At 45.1% G+C, this 17,365-nt stretch overlaps 1 protein-coding gene across 1 annotated transcript in view; it reads right to left on the bottom strand.

Annotated features, from left to right (window-relative positions):
* Window positions 1-17,365, bottom strand: part of CIITA (class II major histocompatibility complex transactivator) — a 57,762-nt gene that overhangs the window by 17,956 nt on the left and 22,441 nt on the right. The window contains 7 exon segments of the mRNA XM_025203246.1: window position 1; window positions 3-1,075; window positions 1,364-1,429; window positions 9,131-9,193; window positions 9,331-9,459; window positions 12,169-12,318; window positions 16,535-16,594. The exon segment at window position 1 is cut by the window's left edge and continues 655 nt beyond it. Coding sequence (XP_025059031.1) covers window position 1; window positions 3-1,075; window positions 1,364-1,429; window positions 9,131-9,193; window positions 9,331-9,459; window positions 12,169-12,318; window positions 16,535-16,594 — 1,542 coding nt within the window.

The raw sequence follows: 17,365 nt of genomic DNA, 5'->3' as shown, positions 1-17,365 counted from the left end.
AAGAGATCACTCTTCAGAGCATTTTGATGCTGTTCACCAAGACTCCAGGCTACCTGAGCTAGCTTGACAATGTTCTGTTGATTTTTTATGGTTGTCCCATCTGTTTGTGCAGGTGTCAGTTTTTCTTGAAAGAATTTTAGTAAGAGAGTAGACAGTGTTGAAGGCAAGTCTTTGTGTCCCGTTTCAAACACCATCTCACAGAGAAAACAAATGAATCTACACATGACAGGGCTATAACAATGACTGAATAGATACTGACAATCTTTGATTAATTTAATGGAATCATTGCAGTACGGTAATCCTTCAAAGTATCTGGATATGTATAATTCTACCTGTTGTGGAGAGAACCCTACCATTTCAATTATCTTGTCCACTTTGGATAAGTACTGATTCAACTTGTCTTTGGGTCTAGCTGTTAGTAATAAAGTACAACCACTGAGTATCTTCTTTTGGAAGAGCCCTGCAAATAGCTCTCTCATGCTGTACAGCTCCTTGTAAGATTGGCAGTCTGGGAAATGTGTAAAGCCATCATGATCCTGCAGTTCTTCAAAACCATCAAAAATGAGGAGGACTTTACTGGGATTTTGCAATATGTACTTGAAGACTTCCTCTTTTCCCTCTTGAGGTCTGACAAAGACTTCAAGTAGCAAATCCTTCAGGCTGTATCGCTTCTCAGGCAAGCTCAGTCTTCTGCATTCGTACAAAAAGACAAACTCAAACTGAGAAAACTTGCCATTGGACCAATCTTGACAGATCTTTTGAACAAGAATACTTTTGCCCATTCCTGCTTTTCCCAGTAACACAATTATTTTGGTTTCCAGATCTTTTCCTCCTGGGACTTGAAATATTTGGTTTCTTTCTAAAGCCGTTTTTTCCTTCTCTTCCAAATCATATATAACTGGCTCTTTCTCTATGCCCTTGATGATATTCTTTCCACTCTTTGTTTCATGTTGACCTTGCAAAAGAGCCCCTTCAATGTAGAGCTGATCGAGAGTTACTTCACGCTCCATGGGCATGAACTTGCACACATCACAGAAATAATCCTTCAGTGACATGCAGAAAGCTTCCACTGGCTCTAGAATGAAGAAAAAAGCATGTGTGTATTGAATAATCAAGTATATTAAAAGAAATGCAACTCAGCATAGCTTCTGGATGTTTTCTAATTGCATGAATCATTTGGCATCTGACAGTTTCCAGAAAGCCTTTTGTTCATAATATGTAAGAAATGATAGAATTCTCCTTCGAAAACTTCACACAGCTCCAAACATGTTCCACAAGACAACAATCAGCTGAATCTAGAGCAAAAGCTAATATTCTGGCTGTTCAGAGAGGCTGCAAAGCAATTTAAAGGATCAAAACTTACTTGGTCTCTTCTGAGTTTGTTTGGAAGGAACAAAAGGAATTTGTGATCCCTTGGAAATTTCTACACCTGGTGGAGAAAAAGCAATTTAAGAAAATTGACTTGAATATTCACTTATTAGTCTTTACAATTCTCATCAGTGTGGCTAGTCAAAATGACTGAAGTGCTTGGTAGATAATGACAAATGTAATCATTTACATATGTCTATTTCAGTGATAAATGCATGCAAAAAATGTTAACGTAACATAGAACCCCTCCTCCCTGCAGGTGCATTGATCGCTTCTGACAAAGTAAGTTGTTCCTTATGAAAATTGTTTCTTATGGCCCACACATTGGGGGCTATAAGCTACACAGAAAGGATAGAGTAGGGAGGAGAGGGGGAGGGGTTGCGCTCTATGTCAAGGAGTGTTATACATCGACCCTTATCAAAATGGAATTGGAGGAGGAGAAAGTAGAAGGATTGTGGGTTAAGATACATGTAGGTCAAGGGGAAAGGAATTTAGTGGTAGGGGTCTGCTACAGACCCCTACACCAAGGGGAAGAACTAGACTTGGAACCCCTGAGGCAGCTCTCAGAGACCATAAAGATTAGGGAAGTGGTAGTCATGGGGGACCTAAACTACCCTGACATCTGCTGGGAGACACAGACAGCAAATTCCCACCATTCATGCAGGTTCCTATCCTGTGTGCAGGACGTCCACCTGATGCAGGATGTACATGGTCCCACTAGGGGGAATGCCTTACTGGACCTGGTACTGGCAATGTGGGATGACATGGTAGGGGACCTACAGATCAGTGGTCACCTGGGGGACAGTGACCACCAAATAATAGATTTCATCATAAGGCATACAGTGGGAAAGGTAACTAGTAGGGTTGAAGTGCTAGACTTTAGCAAGGTTGACTTCAGCGAGCTCAGGCGTTTAGTCAATGACGCATTGCAGGGTAAGAGATTTCGTGAGATGGGAGCCCAGGAAGGGTGGCTGTGCCTTAAGGAAGCGATCCTTCAGGCACAGAGGGAGACAATCCCAATGCAGGGGAAAGGGGCCAAGAGGCTTCCTTGGCTAACCAGAGAAATCCAGAGCAGCCTAAGGGCAAAAAGTGGGGCATGTAAGCAGTGGAAACAGGGAGAAATTACTAAAGAGGAGTATACCTCCTCAGCTCACAGTTGTAGGGAGGCAGTTAGAAAGGCCAAAGCTACCATGGAGCTGAGGATGGCATCCCAAGTTAAGGATAACAAAAAATTGTTTTTCAGATATATAAGAAGTAAAAGGAAGGCCCAGGGTGGTATAGGACCACTATTGAATGGGCAAAAGCAATTGGTGACAGACAGGGGGGACAAGGCCGAACTCCTCAGTGAGTTCTTTGCCTCAGTGTTCCTAAGCAAGGGGCAAGACAAGTCTCACAATGGGATTGCAGAAAGACAACAGCAGGGTGCCAGACTACCAAGCGTTGACCCTGAGATAGTGCAGAGTCACTTGGAAGGACTGGATGTGTTTAAGTTGGCAGGCCCGGATGAGCTCTATCTGAGGGTACTGAAGGCACTGGCTGATGTCATTGCACAGCTACTGGCAAGAATATTTGAGCGCTCTTAGCGCACAGGCCAGGTCCCGGAGAACTGGAAAAGGGCCAAAGTGGTCCCTATTTTCAAGAAGGGGAGGAAGGAGCATCCAAGCAACTACAGGCCAGTCAGTCTCACCTCCATCCTTGGTAAAGTCTTTGAAAAGATTATTAAGGCTCATACATGTGAGAGCCCAGCAGGAAAAATTATGCTGAGGGGAAACCAGCACGGGTTTGTAGCAGGTAGATCATCCCTGACTAATCTAGTCTCTTTTTATGACCAGGTTACAAAACACCTGGACGCAGGAGTAGGGGTAGACATCGTTTACTTAGACTTCAGGAAGGCCTTCGATATGGTATCCCACCCACTCCATACTGGCGGTAATTTTGTTGCTATAAGTGTGTACCTTTTATCCTGCATGTGCCTGAAGCCTTGAATCCTTGTGACAGAGAACCAGATGCTATCTTCAAGCTTGGAGAGTGGGTCAATTCACTCTCTTCATTTCTTAGTTTACTTTCCAGGGCAGCAGCCAGACACATCCCACGGTGTGTCTCCTCAGTGACTTGGACGGGGGAGTGAAGTGTACTCTGTCCAAGTTTGCAGATGATACAAAACTGTGGGGAGAAGTGGACACGCTGGAGGGCAGGGAACAGTAACTGGCAGACCTGGACAGGTTGGACAAATGGGCAGAAAACAATAGAATGCGATTTAATAAGGAGAAATGCAAAGTACTGGACTGAGGGAGAAAAAATGTCCAGCATACCTACTGCCTAGGAAATGACCTGCTTGGCAGCATGGAAGCAGAAAGGGATCTCAGAGTCCTAGTGGACTTCAAGATGAACATGAATCATCAGTGTGACAAAGTCATCGGCAAAGCTAACTGTACTTTATCGTGCATCAGCAGATGCATGATGAACAGAACCAAGGAGGTGATACTTCCCCTCTATCGGGCGCTGGTCAGACCACAGTTGGAGTACTGCGTGCAATTTTGGGCACCGCGCTTCAACAGGGATGTGGATAACCTGGAGAGGGTCCAGAGAAGGGCCACTCGTATGGTTAAGGGCTTGCAGGCCAAGCCCTATGAGGAGAGATTAGGGCACCTGGACCTCTTCAGCCTCCACAAGAGAAGGTTGAGAGGCGACCTTGTGGCTGCCTATAAATTCATCATGGGGGCGCAGAAGGGAATTGGTGAGGCTCTACTCACCAAGGCGTCCCTGGGGTCACAAGAAATAATGGCCACAAACTAGCAGAGAGCAGATTTAGACTGGACATTAGGAAGAACTTCTTCACAGTCAGAGTGGCCAAAATCTGGAATGGGATCCCAAGGGAGGTGGTGCTCTCCCTACCCTGGGGGTCTTCAAGAGGAGGTTAGATAGGCATCTGGCTGGGGTCATCTGAACCCAGCACACTTTCCTGCCTATGCAGAGGGTCGGACTCAATGATCTATTTAGGTCCCTTCCGACCCTAGCATCTATGAATCTATGAAAGCTTATTCCTCACTGAATTATTAGTGTGTAAGGTGTCACTGTCTTGCCTTCCATGCAGACAAAAGACCAGGAAACCATGAATATAATAGGAATTAGATTGGAAACAGTTTCTTTGGCTACCAGCTTCTTTCAGCTAGTCTTGGGCAACACTCTGTATTGTTTGTGGTTGTGACTTTGGCTTCCTGCTTTTTCTGTGTTGGCTGACCAGTTCTTAGGGAAACTTCTAGGGTCACCCGGATCATTTTCTACTCAAGTATTTTTATGTGCCTGTATTCTGGGTAGTGCACCTGTTCCTTCAGCCATCTGGTTCTAAGAAAGATCTCCATTTAAATTTTCAGCTTGCCCAAAATAAAAAACAGCTGTTACACTCACCAGCTTTCACTCAACCCAAAATGATATAATATGGCAAGAGACATCCTCTTTAGAACATTTATACAAGAGCAGCACTCAACCCTCAGAAAACTTGTGAGTTTTGACTATTTCTTAAGAGTTTTCATTCTTGGGGGCACATTCCACCAAAAGGCTTGAATAGATCCACTTAGGCCAAATTCAGGCCTAATATATACCCCTCCAGGAGCCAAAAGGAGTTGTATTTCTGATCCCGTCTAATGTGTGCCCATAATTACCACAGAGATTTGCAGAACCATACACTGGAGGAGTCCCACCATCAGCCCTTATGAGTAATGTATGATGATTTATGTGTGTGGCACAACTGGTGCTTGGTGGCAGAGTGGTTAAGGCATTTTTGGCTCCAGAAGGCATGATTTTGTGCCACAGTCTATGGCCATATTAGGTATGTCTGTCATATTGCAGTGGGCATGGCTGAGCATGTGCCATCTAGTCCCTGTGTAGCTGAGCCTGCTAACATGCTCCAGACCTGGAAATCTGTCAGTGAGGCTGCACCAGGCTTGTCTCAAAGTCTGCTGGAGACTGAAGGCTTGAGACAGATTCTGAGGATGAACCCAGAGCTGGAACTGGAAAGCTTCTGCATCTGGGGCATGCCTTAGGTCCAGGACCTTGGCCTAGTCCTTCCCATGCTGCTGTTGCAGTACAGACAACCTGATGTTACAGCAACCGGTCTGAGACTTTACTATGCTTGTCCAACAGGCAGACCTATGACTGCCATGCAGTGCTATCCAGAGGTAGGTTGGGTAACAGAAGCAGTATAAATGCATTAATCCAGTACTCTCCCCAAACTAATTAACTGTGCTGAAGACCAGAGTATGTCAGCGCAGGTGGAGTGTCATGCTAATAAGGCTGGACTGCTTCTGGTACTTAAGTTAGCTCATTCAGATTAGGTCAGATATCACTGTATGCTACTGCACTGGGCCATATAGATGTCTTCAAAAAGAGTCCAGCCCTTATCTTGGAAAGCAAGAACTCTAGTGGCATCTGTAACAGGGTCATCTCCAGGGGTGGCTGTAAAGCCCTTGGGGTCCTTCAGCCCTACCCACTCTGGTCTCTGTGGGCAGTCATCCATTCATTTTTCTGCCATGCCTTGATATATTTGGTTTATATAAGGGAGACTGCCCCAGGGCTTCACCAATCTGCTCTCATTCTAATGACCACCAAGTGTCTATGGTCATTGCCTTATGGGCTACTTGTGTGGCTCCATTCCATCCCTACACCATGCCTCAAGCTTTGCAGGTGTCATCACTCTCTCATGTTCTCTCTCTATGCTCTCAGCCTCACTCCACACTATCGGACCCTCAGGTCACACACTCAGCCCCTTTGGACTCTTGGACCCTCTGGTCCCTTACTCAGTCTCTCTCTGGGCTCCTGGAGCCCCTGGTGCCACACTAAGCCCCTCTCCAGGCTTGTGGACCCTTCGAATCCATTACTCAATCCCTCTCTGGGCTCACTCCCAGCCCCTCTCTGGGCTCTTGGACCCCCTTACTAGACCCCCAAGGATGACCTCCTCCTCCCCATAGTCTCTTCCCAAACCTCCAGATTGCTGCAGGAAGTTCTGTTCTCTTTGTGCTGGCACTGAGGAGCTATAGGCATCCTGCTTAGGAGATGTTCCCTCAGAAGCCTCCAGGATCTTACTGCTGGCTCAGCTCAGGGCCTGGGCTTATATCCGATCTAAACCCAGCCCTCCCCTGGGTCAGATGACTCCACAATCAGCCCTGGCCACACCTACAGGTTCCTTCTCAGGCGTGGTCCATAATTGTCTTCCTTCTGCATCTGCCTCAGCCGAAGCCTGCCTGCCTTAAAGTAGACGAAGCACCAAGCTTCCTGTTACAGCATCATCTAGATAATGGAATAAACTAGGCCTGTATCAGACACTTCTTTGGATTACTCAAGGTAAAAGCTCTACCAGTACCCTCCTAAAATAGCCTATTACAATCTACAGTTTCCCAGGAGATAAGGGACCATGGGAGCAGCATCAGGAAATCCCTTCACTATACCCAATGTTATTAGCCCCAAATTTAATTAACTTAAGTTCTGTAGGGAGAAAGAGTTCACTGTTAGCTGTTAGCAGCAGATGCCTGAGAAGGTGACTGAACTAGGAAAGAGTAAGGCAAAGGATCAGCAAGTGAGCAGGTACTGAATATAGAAAATAATTAAATAATTACAGGAAATGCTAGAGTGAGGCAGGAGTGAATGTGAGAAGCTGGGGGACATGTAGGGAAGAGTGAAGATGGTTAATAAAAGAGAGTACAAAAACCAAAATGAAAACTATAATGAGGCATGTAGATGAGAGTTCAATGGCAATAAGTCAAATAAGCCAAGAGGTAATAGAAAGTAGGAAAATTAGTGAAGAACAAAGAAATGATTTTCTTGTTGCTTCCTTCTCCACTCATCTGTTGGCATGTTTGCTGGGGGAGTCTAAGTGTAAGGCCTCATTCTAGGTTTCTGAAATGCTAGTGCACTTTGTGCTGTTGGGTAAAGTAACATAAAAGTACATGGGTCCAATTTTGTGTGGTGTCCCTTACAACTACAGAAACCAGAAAGACATCCTCTGTTGTACCTTCAAAATTCTCACTTGTTAGTTCAGATGCATTTAGAAAGCTAAATAGCCACTAGGGGGCAATAACACCTACCGTAACTGTACTCAACAACAGAGATACACTAAGAGAACCCGGGAACCAGGTACACAACCACTTAAAGAAGAGCTCCAAGGATTAATAGCTGCTTGACAGTGAGGAGAAAATCTTTGGAGGCAGACTGCTATGACAGGAGGGACTGTTTGTCACCTGCATGTGCTTTGCTTTGCTCTGAAGAGCTTTGGAGTCTCTACAGCATCTGTTTGACTTCTAAATCAGACTTCAGAGAAAAGACCAGTCAGAAGAGAAGATGTTTTATTTCTGGTTTTAGTGCCTGTTGAACATACACAGGTTGAATTCCACTTTCCTGGCAGCAGATATATAGCAATATATCAATTAATATATATAAATTAAAGAATATTCTAAGCACTTGGAGGAGAAGAAGGAACAGTCAGCCTGGATTCACCAAGGGCAAGTTATGCCTGACCAACCTGATTGCCTTCTATAATGAGATGAATTACTCTGTGGATATGGAAAGAGCAGTGACTATGATATACCTTGAGTTTAGCAAGGATTTTGATATAGTATCCTACAACATTCCTGCAAGCAAGCTAAGGAAGTCTGAGTTAGATGAATAGTCTGCAAGGTGGATAGAAAACTGGATGGATAGTCTCAGAGGATAGTAATCAATGGATCGATGTCTAGCTGGCAGCCAGTATCAAGTGGAGTGCCCCAGGGGTTGATTCTGGTGCCAGTTTTGTTTAATATTTTCATCAGTGACCTGGAAGATGGGATGGAGTGTACCCTCAGCCAGTTTGCAGATGCCACTAAGCTGCGGGGAGTAGTAGATATACTGGAGAGTAGGGTTAGGATTCAGCAAGATCTAGACAAATTGGAGGACTGGACCAAAAGAAATCTTGTGCGGTTCAACGAGGACAAGTGCAAAGTCCTGCACTTAGGACGGAACAATCCAATGCAACAGTACAGGCTGGGGCCTGACTGACTAAGCAGCAGCTCTGCAGAAAAGGACATAGGGGCTATAGTGGACAATAAGCTGAATATGAGCCAACATTGTACCCTTGTTGCCAAAAAGACTAATGACATAGTTGGCTAAATTAGTAGGAACATTGTCAGCAGATCAAGGGAAGTGATTTGTCCCCTATATTCATCACTAGTGAGGCCACATCTGGAGTACTGTGTCCAGTTTTGGGCTCCCCACTACAGAAGGATGTGGACAAATTGGAGAGACTCCAGAAAAGGGCAACAAAAATAGTGGGCTGGGGCAAATGATTAGTGGGCTGGGGCAAATGGTTAGTGGGCTGGGGCAGAATCATTTTCTATTCTATGATTGATTCTAATTCTAGCTAAAAATAGCACCCACACCACTTCTGACTCAGGATTGTGAAGATACCAGGCCTGTGAGTGGCTCCATAAACAATTTGGACAGATTAGAGTCCAGGAGATAGGACTTTGTGATGAGTGCAGATGATCTGGCTACTGAAATATACCTGGCTTTGTAGCTCCAACTTTCAATTAAGATTCTAACTAGTATTCTGGACTGGGCTAAGCCTTGAGAAAAGAGATTACCAGTTATGTTACGTAGTACCAAATGCCAGCATAATGCTATAAGGAAATCCAACATGACAAAATATGCAGGAAAGAGCTAGGTTCTGTGTGCATAGAAACAACCTCATGCTTTCAGAGATACTGTACATAAAGAAAAGCCATCTTGTATTTACCAGATAAATTGACTGGAAGAATGGGTGATGCCAACTGTGATGTTTCAGTGGGGAAGGAGGACCCTGGAAATAAAATAAGCAAATGAATGGATTTGCTAGCCAGTATGACTTCACAACAGCTGCAGAGCAATTATGACTAGGAGCTACAGGACTTTGATAGAACTGATTTTAAAAAGTGGCTAAAACATTATTGCCCTTACCTGGACATATGATAATATCAGAGGCACCGTTTCTTACAGGCAAACTAATTATCTGCTGAGGAAGGGCTGGAAAACCTGGAATCACTTGAATCCCTTTAGCACTAACAGGGAGACAGTTTGGTATGGAACCTGTAGAAAATATTGATAATGAGAGCAATATCTGTACTCACTTGATTTTAAGGACTTTAGGTCTAGTGCCAGGAAAGGAGCTTTTCCTGCACAGAGGGGTACACTTTCTGGACAACTAATCTCAACTGGGGAGTGACTGAACAGCAAAATCTATTGCTGGTTAAATAATTAATTGTCAAAGGCATCCTATTAAGAGACACATTATTCACAATGAATGTACAATATTGAAGATAACGCAGATGTCTGTGACCCATACAGGGGAATTTTAGTATACGGCTAACTGAAGAAGTCTACTGTTTGCAAGAGTATCTATTAGAGAACCTGAAGTAACTGATATGCTCCCCTCAAAATAGCAAGACTCACACATTACCACTGGCCCTGTACAGGCATTGTTTAAATCACCACTTTGTTGGTAGAGATCGCCAGTAGGGCTGCGCGAAACGGCACTGTTGTTTTGCCTCGAGTTTTGACAGTTCTACGAAACAGTGTTTCTTCTCGAATTTCATTTTGAGTCAAAACAGCTGTTCCATTTTGTTCCATTGAAACAGAAAGGCTGTTTTGCCACTGTTTCAAGTTTCACTGGGGATGGGAAGTCAGACCAGCTGGGCTGACTTCCCATCCCCAACGCTAGATTGCTCAACGGGGCTGCTTCCTCAACCCCCGCGCATAATCACACCAGGGGCAGGAGGCAACCCAGCGGGGCTGCTTCCCCGAACCCCGTGCTTGATCGCGCCGGGGGCGGGAGGCAACCCAGTGGGGCTGCTTCCCTGACCCCTGCGCTTCATCATGCTGGGGGCGGGAGGCAGCCCAGTGGGGCTGCTTCCCCAACCCCGCCCTTGATTGTGCTGGCACAATGAAGCACAGGGGGTGGGGAAGCAGCCCCGCTGGGCTGCCTCCCATCCCCGGGGCGATCTACTGAAGGGCACCGGGAAGCAGCTCCGCTGGGCTGCCTCCTGCCCCCTGCTAGATCTTGCACTGGGAATGGGAAGTCAGGCCAGCTGGACTGACTTCCCATCCCCAGCCTATGGTTAAAATGTTTCAACTTTCGAAATGCTTTGATCAGCCTTGTTTTGTTTTGAGGCTATTTCGATGGCCCTTGTTTCATTCTGATTTTGCTGTTTTGACCTCGAAATTGGTCAAAACAGTGTCGGAATGAAACGGCTGGTGAAATTTTGCAGAACCCTAATTGCCAGTGCACAGGTGTTCATTTAGTTTCTTCCAAAGGAAAGTTGCCCCACCTGGGAGAAACAACTTTCAGGTTGATACCAGGAAGAACCCCCCTGAGAGAGGTTGTCTCACTAGAATGAATGCCTATACATTTCTGCTCCACTCCTCTGTAATCGGGAGTTGTTGAATAGCAGGTTCCCCTGTGCCTTCCCCAGACTGGGGAGCATTTCCTCACAGCTCAATTCCTCCCGATCATGGAGGAGTTGAGCTGCCACTGCCCCTCTCCTCCTCTCTTGAAACTTTCTGAGATGGGGACACATCAGTCTGGAAAAGGCATAGGAAGTGTTGCCCTGCTGCTCCCCACTCTCCCAGAGACACGGGTGGCAGGCAGTGAGGAAAGGAGAGATGCAGCTGCTCACTGCTGCCCACGTGTCCCCAAGATCTGGGACACCCCAGTTTAGGGAACGCATGAGGGGGGAGTGTTGCCCCACTGCTCCCCACCCTCCCAGTCTCTTACCCATCTAGGAAGGGAGGGAGCAGGGGGGCAATGCTCTCCATGCTTCCCCAGACTGGAGTGACCCTAAATCTGGGGAAGGCAAAGGGGAGGGGGGAATATTTCCCCACTTCTCCACTCCCCCACTGCCCTCCCAGCCTCTGCTCCCCATGCTTTCCCCAGACTGGAATCACCCCAGTCTGGGAAAGGTGCAGGGGAGATGGGATGGCAGCACTTCCCCCATCTCCATGAAAGATTTCTAGTTTCCCAGAAATTTCCATCATTAGAAATGAACACCTGTTCATACCCACTGTCTTCTGCCCTGCAGGTTTCCATGCGGCTGTTTATTCTGTAGCTTGCGCTGGTAGCAAGCGTTTCTCCTCTATATGACTTCAGCCCAAAAGTTTTTTATGATGATGCAGAGCTTGTCATTTGATCTGCCACAGCACAGAGTTTCTATGGAACTTAAACACTGTCTGGCCTGTATGTCTTGTTTCAACTAATATCATGCAAAAAGGTTGTTACTCAGTTGCTTCCATAGTCCACGCTTAACTTCAAACTCTTCCTGGTTCATTTGAGTTTGTTCTATGATAAACACCACAGTGGAACAAAGCAAAATAAAAAAAATCATAGCAAAATCAAAATCTAAAGAGTTTTTCCCCAAATTAAATATAAAAAATAGTATTTGGAGAGCAAATAGATGTCAAAATAAATTATATAAAAATTTGATTAAAAACATGTACATGCTATCCCTAGAAACACCCATGATTTAGGTTTTTATCTTTTAGTGACTATTACGATCATATCCTATAATGTGCAGAATAAACAGAAGTCTCATTCCACTGCATTGTTTATGAGCCATTCACTTTCGCTGTCCTTCCTTAAGTGACCTTTAATTCCACTAATGGATTCAGTTATAGCTGTTATCACAGTTTTAAGTGATATATTGCTCTCCCCATCTTTGACTAAGTTTAAGACAAATACTTAAGATGTTTTCATTGATATCACCCTGGGTGAGGCATGGAAATGAGTAGCTGGAGCATACTTACCAGGAGCTATAAAACTTCTTCCTGTTGGACTTATAGTGGTAACAGAAAATGGTATGTGTAGGAGAGAGAAGGAGCTGGAGTTCACTGGAGAACCACTCAAAGTCACGGATAAGAAACTACTGTTCACTGTAGACACAGCAGGGGAATCCACTTTATGAAATAAACAATTGTAAGGAAAAGTTAATTTTCACACCAGAAGTCAAACAAGCTATAGAGGATCTCAGAACAGATGGCATAACACACTAGACATGTATCAAATCTTCAGAGTATTTTGATTTACCACAAACAAAAGGCTTGGCATTAAACCTCTGAAATGCACTAATGTGTTTAACAGAACTTCAAAGAGGAGCCAGCTAACATGGCTGTATGATAAAATGCACATTGTTAAGATTCTGGACTGTCTTCATTTTTTTAAAAGAACGTGCTCATTGTTTCTGGCCCATCTTCCTTCCAGATAGCTTCAAGCTGTAAGATAACTTCCCCCCAGTATGTATTTTATTGCCAAGGATGAAGTCATAAAGCAGAATAATAGTTTGTGCTCAACCTTCCAGTCATGGTCCACTACCATAATGCTGCATAAGATCCAGAAAGATGCATGCACAATAAAGCCCTTGATTTTGGCTCTGTACCTAGATGTAACTCTACTAGCGAATAGGTCCAGGCCTCATTAAAATTCTCCACTCAATAATGACAAGCCTCATTTAGAGGAATGAAACCATTTTGTTTGCCTGACTGTCTGATAATCAACACAAATTTCAAAAGAAGCAATAGCAATAGCCTATGCACAACATTTGGCCCTAGTTTTGCATTTGTCAAAGGGAGTATGGAGGATTCCTGGCTATGGCATGTACTTGCTCTTTAAAGCAATGTTAAAAAAAAAAAAAGGCTTGGTTGATTTTTTAATTAATTGACTAGTAATATGGATACAACCCTTTTTGCTTCTCCTCAATGGCTTTTAAAGCTCAGCGGTTTCTATGGTTTTTTCCTGTTTACATTGTTATTATTATTATTATCATTACTGTATATCATCTTAGTTGCCACAACGGAACGAAAAAAGCCTTTTCACTCATTCAGGTTCTGTGGTCCAATATTTACTTAGTGTTCAACCACAACTATGAGATCTGGAATTCCCAGGCAGTTTCCCTTTCAAATATAAACCAGATACAGGAAAGCTTAGCTTCCGAGAATGTATGAGATCATGTGCATTTAGTCCATAGAACTATAGGTCATTGTTTCTGTTGTTTGGTAACCTGAGACTTCATGGTGGTGACATTATTACCATAATATTCCCTTTGAGAAATCTCAGTATTGACTTCAAGTTTATTTTGAACTTTGGTAAATGTAATGCTGTCATTCTTTGCTAGTATATATAATGTTGTATTTCCAAAGGATGGTTACATTTGGCTTTGCAGGATTATGCATTTTCTCTTTTTTTTTTTCTCATGTGAGAAATGAAGTTAGGTCTTTCAAGAGTATTTTTCAGGCTAGTATCTGTGCAATGCTGCTGCACAATTCAAACTGACAATGTAATAAATTGGCCAGGGTATATATATCTGTCTTGGTCGCAAAGTAGGTTGGCCTTTCAAAACATTTTTCCAGTCCTGAGAAACGCTTTCACGTTTCCACTTTTTCTGGAGGTTATTAGAGCTGCGCAAAATTTCACCAGCAGTTTCATTTCGAAGCTGTTTTGACTCATTTCGAGATTGAAACAGTGAAATCAAAACAAAACAGAGAGCTTTGAAATAGCCTTGAAACGAAACGAGGCAAGTCAAAACATTTCAAAATTTTCAAAACGTTTTGAGTTTTGAAGCTCAAGCTGGGTTTGCCTGCAGGGAAACAGAAACTAAAGTAAGGAGAGGGAGGGGGAAAAGAGTACTCTCATATTGACTATGTAGCTGGTCAGTGACTGTCATCCTTTCCCGAGGTCCCTTCCAATCCCAGTGCTCTGGGGGAGGGATGGAAAAACTGCATAAAAAGCAGCACTGTTTGAACTGCTCTGCTTTCTGTCTTGGTGTCAGTTACTGAGCTGTGTGTTCAAGTTTTGCCTGTCAGCAGCTAGAGGTGCAGGGACCCAGAACCCCCCTGCACTGATCTCCTTGACCCTTGGCAGGCTTCGTGGCCACAGCAGGGGCTAGCAGGCCTGCAGCTTTCACCCTGCTGTGCCTTAACACACACAGGGTCACCCATGTCATGAGTTTTGCTTGTCAGCAGCTTGAGGTGCAGCTTCCCCAAAACCCTTGCGCCTATCTCCTTGAAACTTGACAGGCTTTGTGGCCTCAGCAGGGCCTAGCATGTCTGCAGTTTTGACCCCTCTGTGGCTTAACACATACATGTGACATGAGTTTTGCTTTCAAGACTTTGAGGTACAGTTTCCCTGAAACCCCTGCACCCATCTCCTTGAAACTTGGCAGGCTTTATGCCCTCAGCTCAGAAGGGGCTACTATTCCTGCAACTTTCATTTAAATCAGGCCAGAAATGGCAAAGTTATAGGCTGTTTTGAGCTTCCCCATTATAGCCTATGGGTGAAACATCGAAACAGCAAAACTGTTTTGACAAAACAAAACAGAACAGCAGTTTTGAATCTAAATGAAATTCGAAATGAAACACTTCCATCAAAATGTCAAAACGCAAGTCAAAACAGAACAGTGCCATTTCACACAGCCCTAGAGGTTACACCTATATCCAGCCACTCCCTGAAAGTCTCTGGATTGTATTGTAACTTGAGTTACCAGCCCTTCTACTGAAGAGTAGTTCCCAACCTCAAGGTACCCCTCAAGAACTTGTCCGAATTTAGTGGCACCCCAGTTGAGAACCACAGTTGTATTGCCTCGGATGATGTGGTCCTCAACCAGGTTGCTGCTACTGCTGTAAGCAAGTGAAAGCATTTGGCTTGCCTTTTGCAAAGTCAGATCAGGAAGCAGATGCAGTAGGAGCAGATAGTCCTGCCTGCATTAGAGTTATCAGATAAAGGTTTAGCAGGCAGCCTTAGGGCAGTCAGGAGTGCCTGTTCCTGCCACATTTGTTTCCTGATCTGGCTCCACAAGAGGCATGCCTGGCACTTTCACCGTGCTACAGATGGGCAAGCTGTGGCATTGTTGAAAGCAGCACATTGGTTAGGAACTACTGCTTAATATGCTTAAAGGCACCTGCAAGAGCCTTGGGCCAGTAATAGCATGCATCAAGAGAAAACCAGTGTCTCCAGAATGAACTAGGATTTATTTGCTAAAAGGTACTTGGCTTTCAGGGAACTGGAAACCAAAACTAAAGTCTTGCTCTTGCCACACCCTGACTTTCAACTAATCTATTGGCATGAAGCTGAAGGCTTGCCCCTCCCTTTCTTCTACAGAGTGTATTTTTAGCTGATCAGTGTCCTCTGAACTCTAGGTTCTCAGCCTGAGTGGAATAGCTGTATACACAGGGATGGGCCCTAGGACTTGCCTTTTTTTTAGCTACTAGCCTAACTACTGCATTGCACTATGTATTGGGAAGTTTATTTTCATTGTTTTGGCCCTTCCTGTGTAGTTTCTGTGGTTCCTATAACAGCTCCCTTTTGATCTAATCCTGTAGCAAGTAACACAGCATAAGCACAAGTGTACTGACTATTTATAAGGAATACAGAAATGTCCTAGTTCTCAGCAGTAACGCGTTCCTCTTCCAGACTGAATCAGTTAAAGTTCAGTACATAGATTAGGAAAGGAAAAAGTCCCTAAACCAGTGATTCTCAATCTTTCAGGGGTGTTGTGGCATGGGTGCCCTGCATACCTCATGCACAGCCAGATAAGCCTAAAGTAGGCAGAAGCACCTCATCCGGCTGCAGTCCTTCCTGGTATGACCTCCCACATGCCTTATGGAAGTAGAGGCATCAGGGCAGGTGGAACTATCCTGCATGCTTCTGTTTCAAGGAGGAGTAGGAACCAAGCTGTGGGGGTGGGGGGTGATTGGAAAGTGCTGCAGCAAGACTGGCCACTCCTTTCTGCTTTAGACTTACCTGGCTGAGTACAAGGCATGCTGGGTAATTTCACTTGGCTGTGGCAGCCATGCTGGTGGTAGTAGCCCAGTTGAGAAGCACAGGGGTAAGGTGAAGCAGCACAATGGTGCTTCTCAACTGGGATGCTGCCAAACTAAAACATGTCATGGAGAAGTGTCCTGAATCTAAAAAGGTGAAGAACCACTGCCCCAAACCAACATCTTTTGTATTAAAGCATGGATGCTCTCTGACATTTTATTACTATATTAGTAAACCCAGCCTAGGCCAAGTATGTAGGAGCTACAATAATTACCTTTAACACCTTGCTAGGGATATCAGAATGCCAAAGAAATTACTTCCAAAGTCATTCTTCCATTCTGTATTTAGCTAATAACTTACCTGTTTTCCTGCATTTGGGTTCCGAAGTATCAGAGTGATTTTCTGCAGTGCCTAAGAATGCTAAAAATAAGAAACATTATTGTTAATGACATAAGATGAGGCAAGATGGATAATCTAAGGTGGGTGTGTCTACATGTGCAATTAATGTACAGAAAGCTTGCTGCACAGTCAAATACTGTGCAGTAAACTTTCCGTGAGAGCATGTCTACACGTGCACCTGTCAAGAGCAAATTTGCTCCCAACAGAAGCAGTTCAGGGCTTCTCTCCTGCTATATGACAGCCAGAGGGAGCTCTAGGCTCCCCCAAGTGCCAGCCCCAGCCTGGCAGGGGACACTAGGGTCAGGCCCGGGATCCAGAGGGTAGGGGAACAGCCCTGTGCCCTTTTTGTCTGAATAGGGTAGGGGGCTAGAAAACAGCTGAGAGGGAGGGAACACTTCTCCAGCCTCTTGCCCTGGTCAGTCCCGCCCAGCCAGGGCCTTGCTGCCAGCTGTCTCACCAGTGGAACAGCTCCTGGCTGCCCCTGGATGCGTGGGGAATCCCCGCCTAGCTGGGGGCTTGCTGCCAGCTGCCCCAACAGTGGGAAAGATCCCACCCAGCCCCTGGCTGGGTCGGTAAGCAAGAGCTCCCCAGTCCCAGAGCTGCTCCCCAGTCCCAGAGCTGCTCAGGCCTCTGTAAAGTGTGGGGCAGTGTGGGGCAGCAGGGATCACCCCCCTGCCCAGCAGCCCCCAGTGAGCACTGGGGCTTTTTTTTAAAGTACTGGGAGCTGGGGTGGGCAGCCATGCGGGGCTGGGGGAGCAGGCAGGGGGTAGTGGGGCTGGGGGAGTGGGGGGG

Source organism: Alligator sinensis, unplaced genomic scaffold (genome assembly GCF_000455745.1).
Source record: "Alligator sinensis unplaced genomic scaffold, ASM45574v1 scaffold73_1, whole genome shotgun sequence".
NCBI classification, from domain to species: domain Eukaryota; kingdom Metazoa; phylum Chordata; order Crocodylia; family Alligatoridae; genus Alligator; species Alligator sinensis.
Note: the sequence above shows the minus strand (reverse complement) of the source record. Positions and strands in the feature narration are given on the sequence as shown.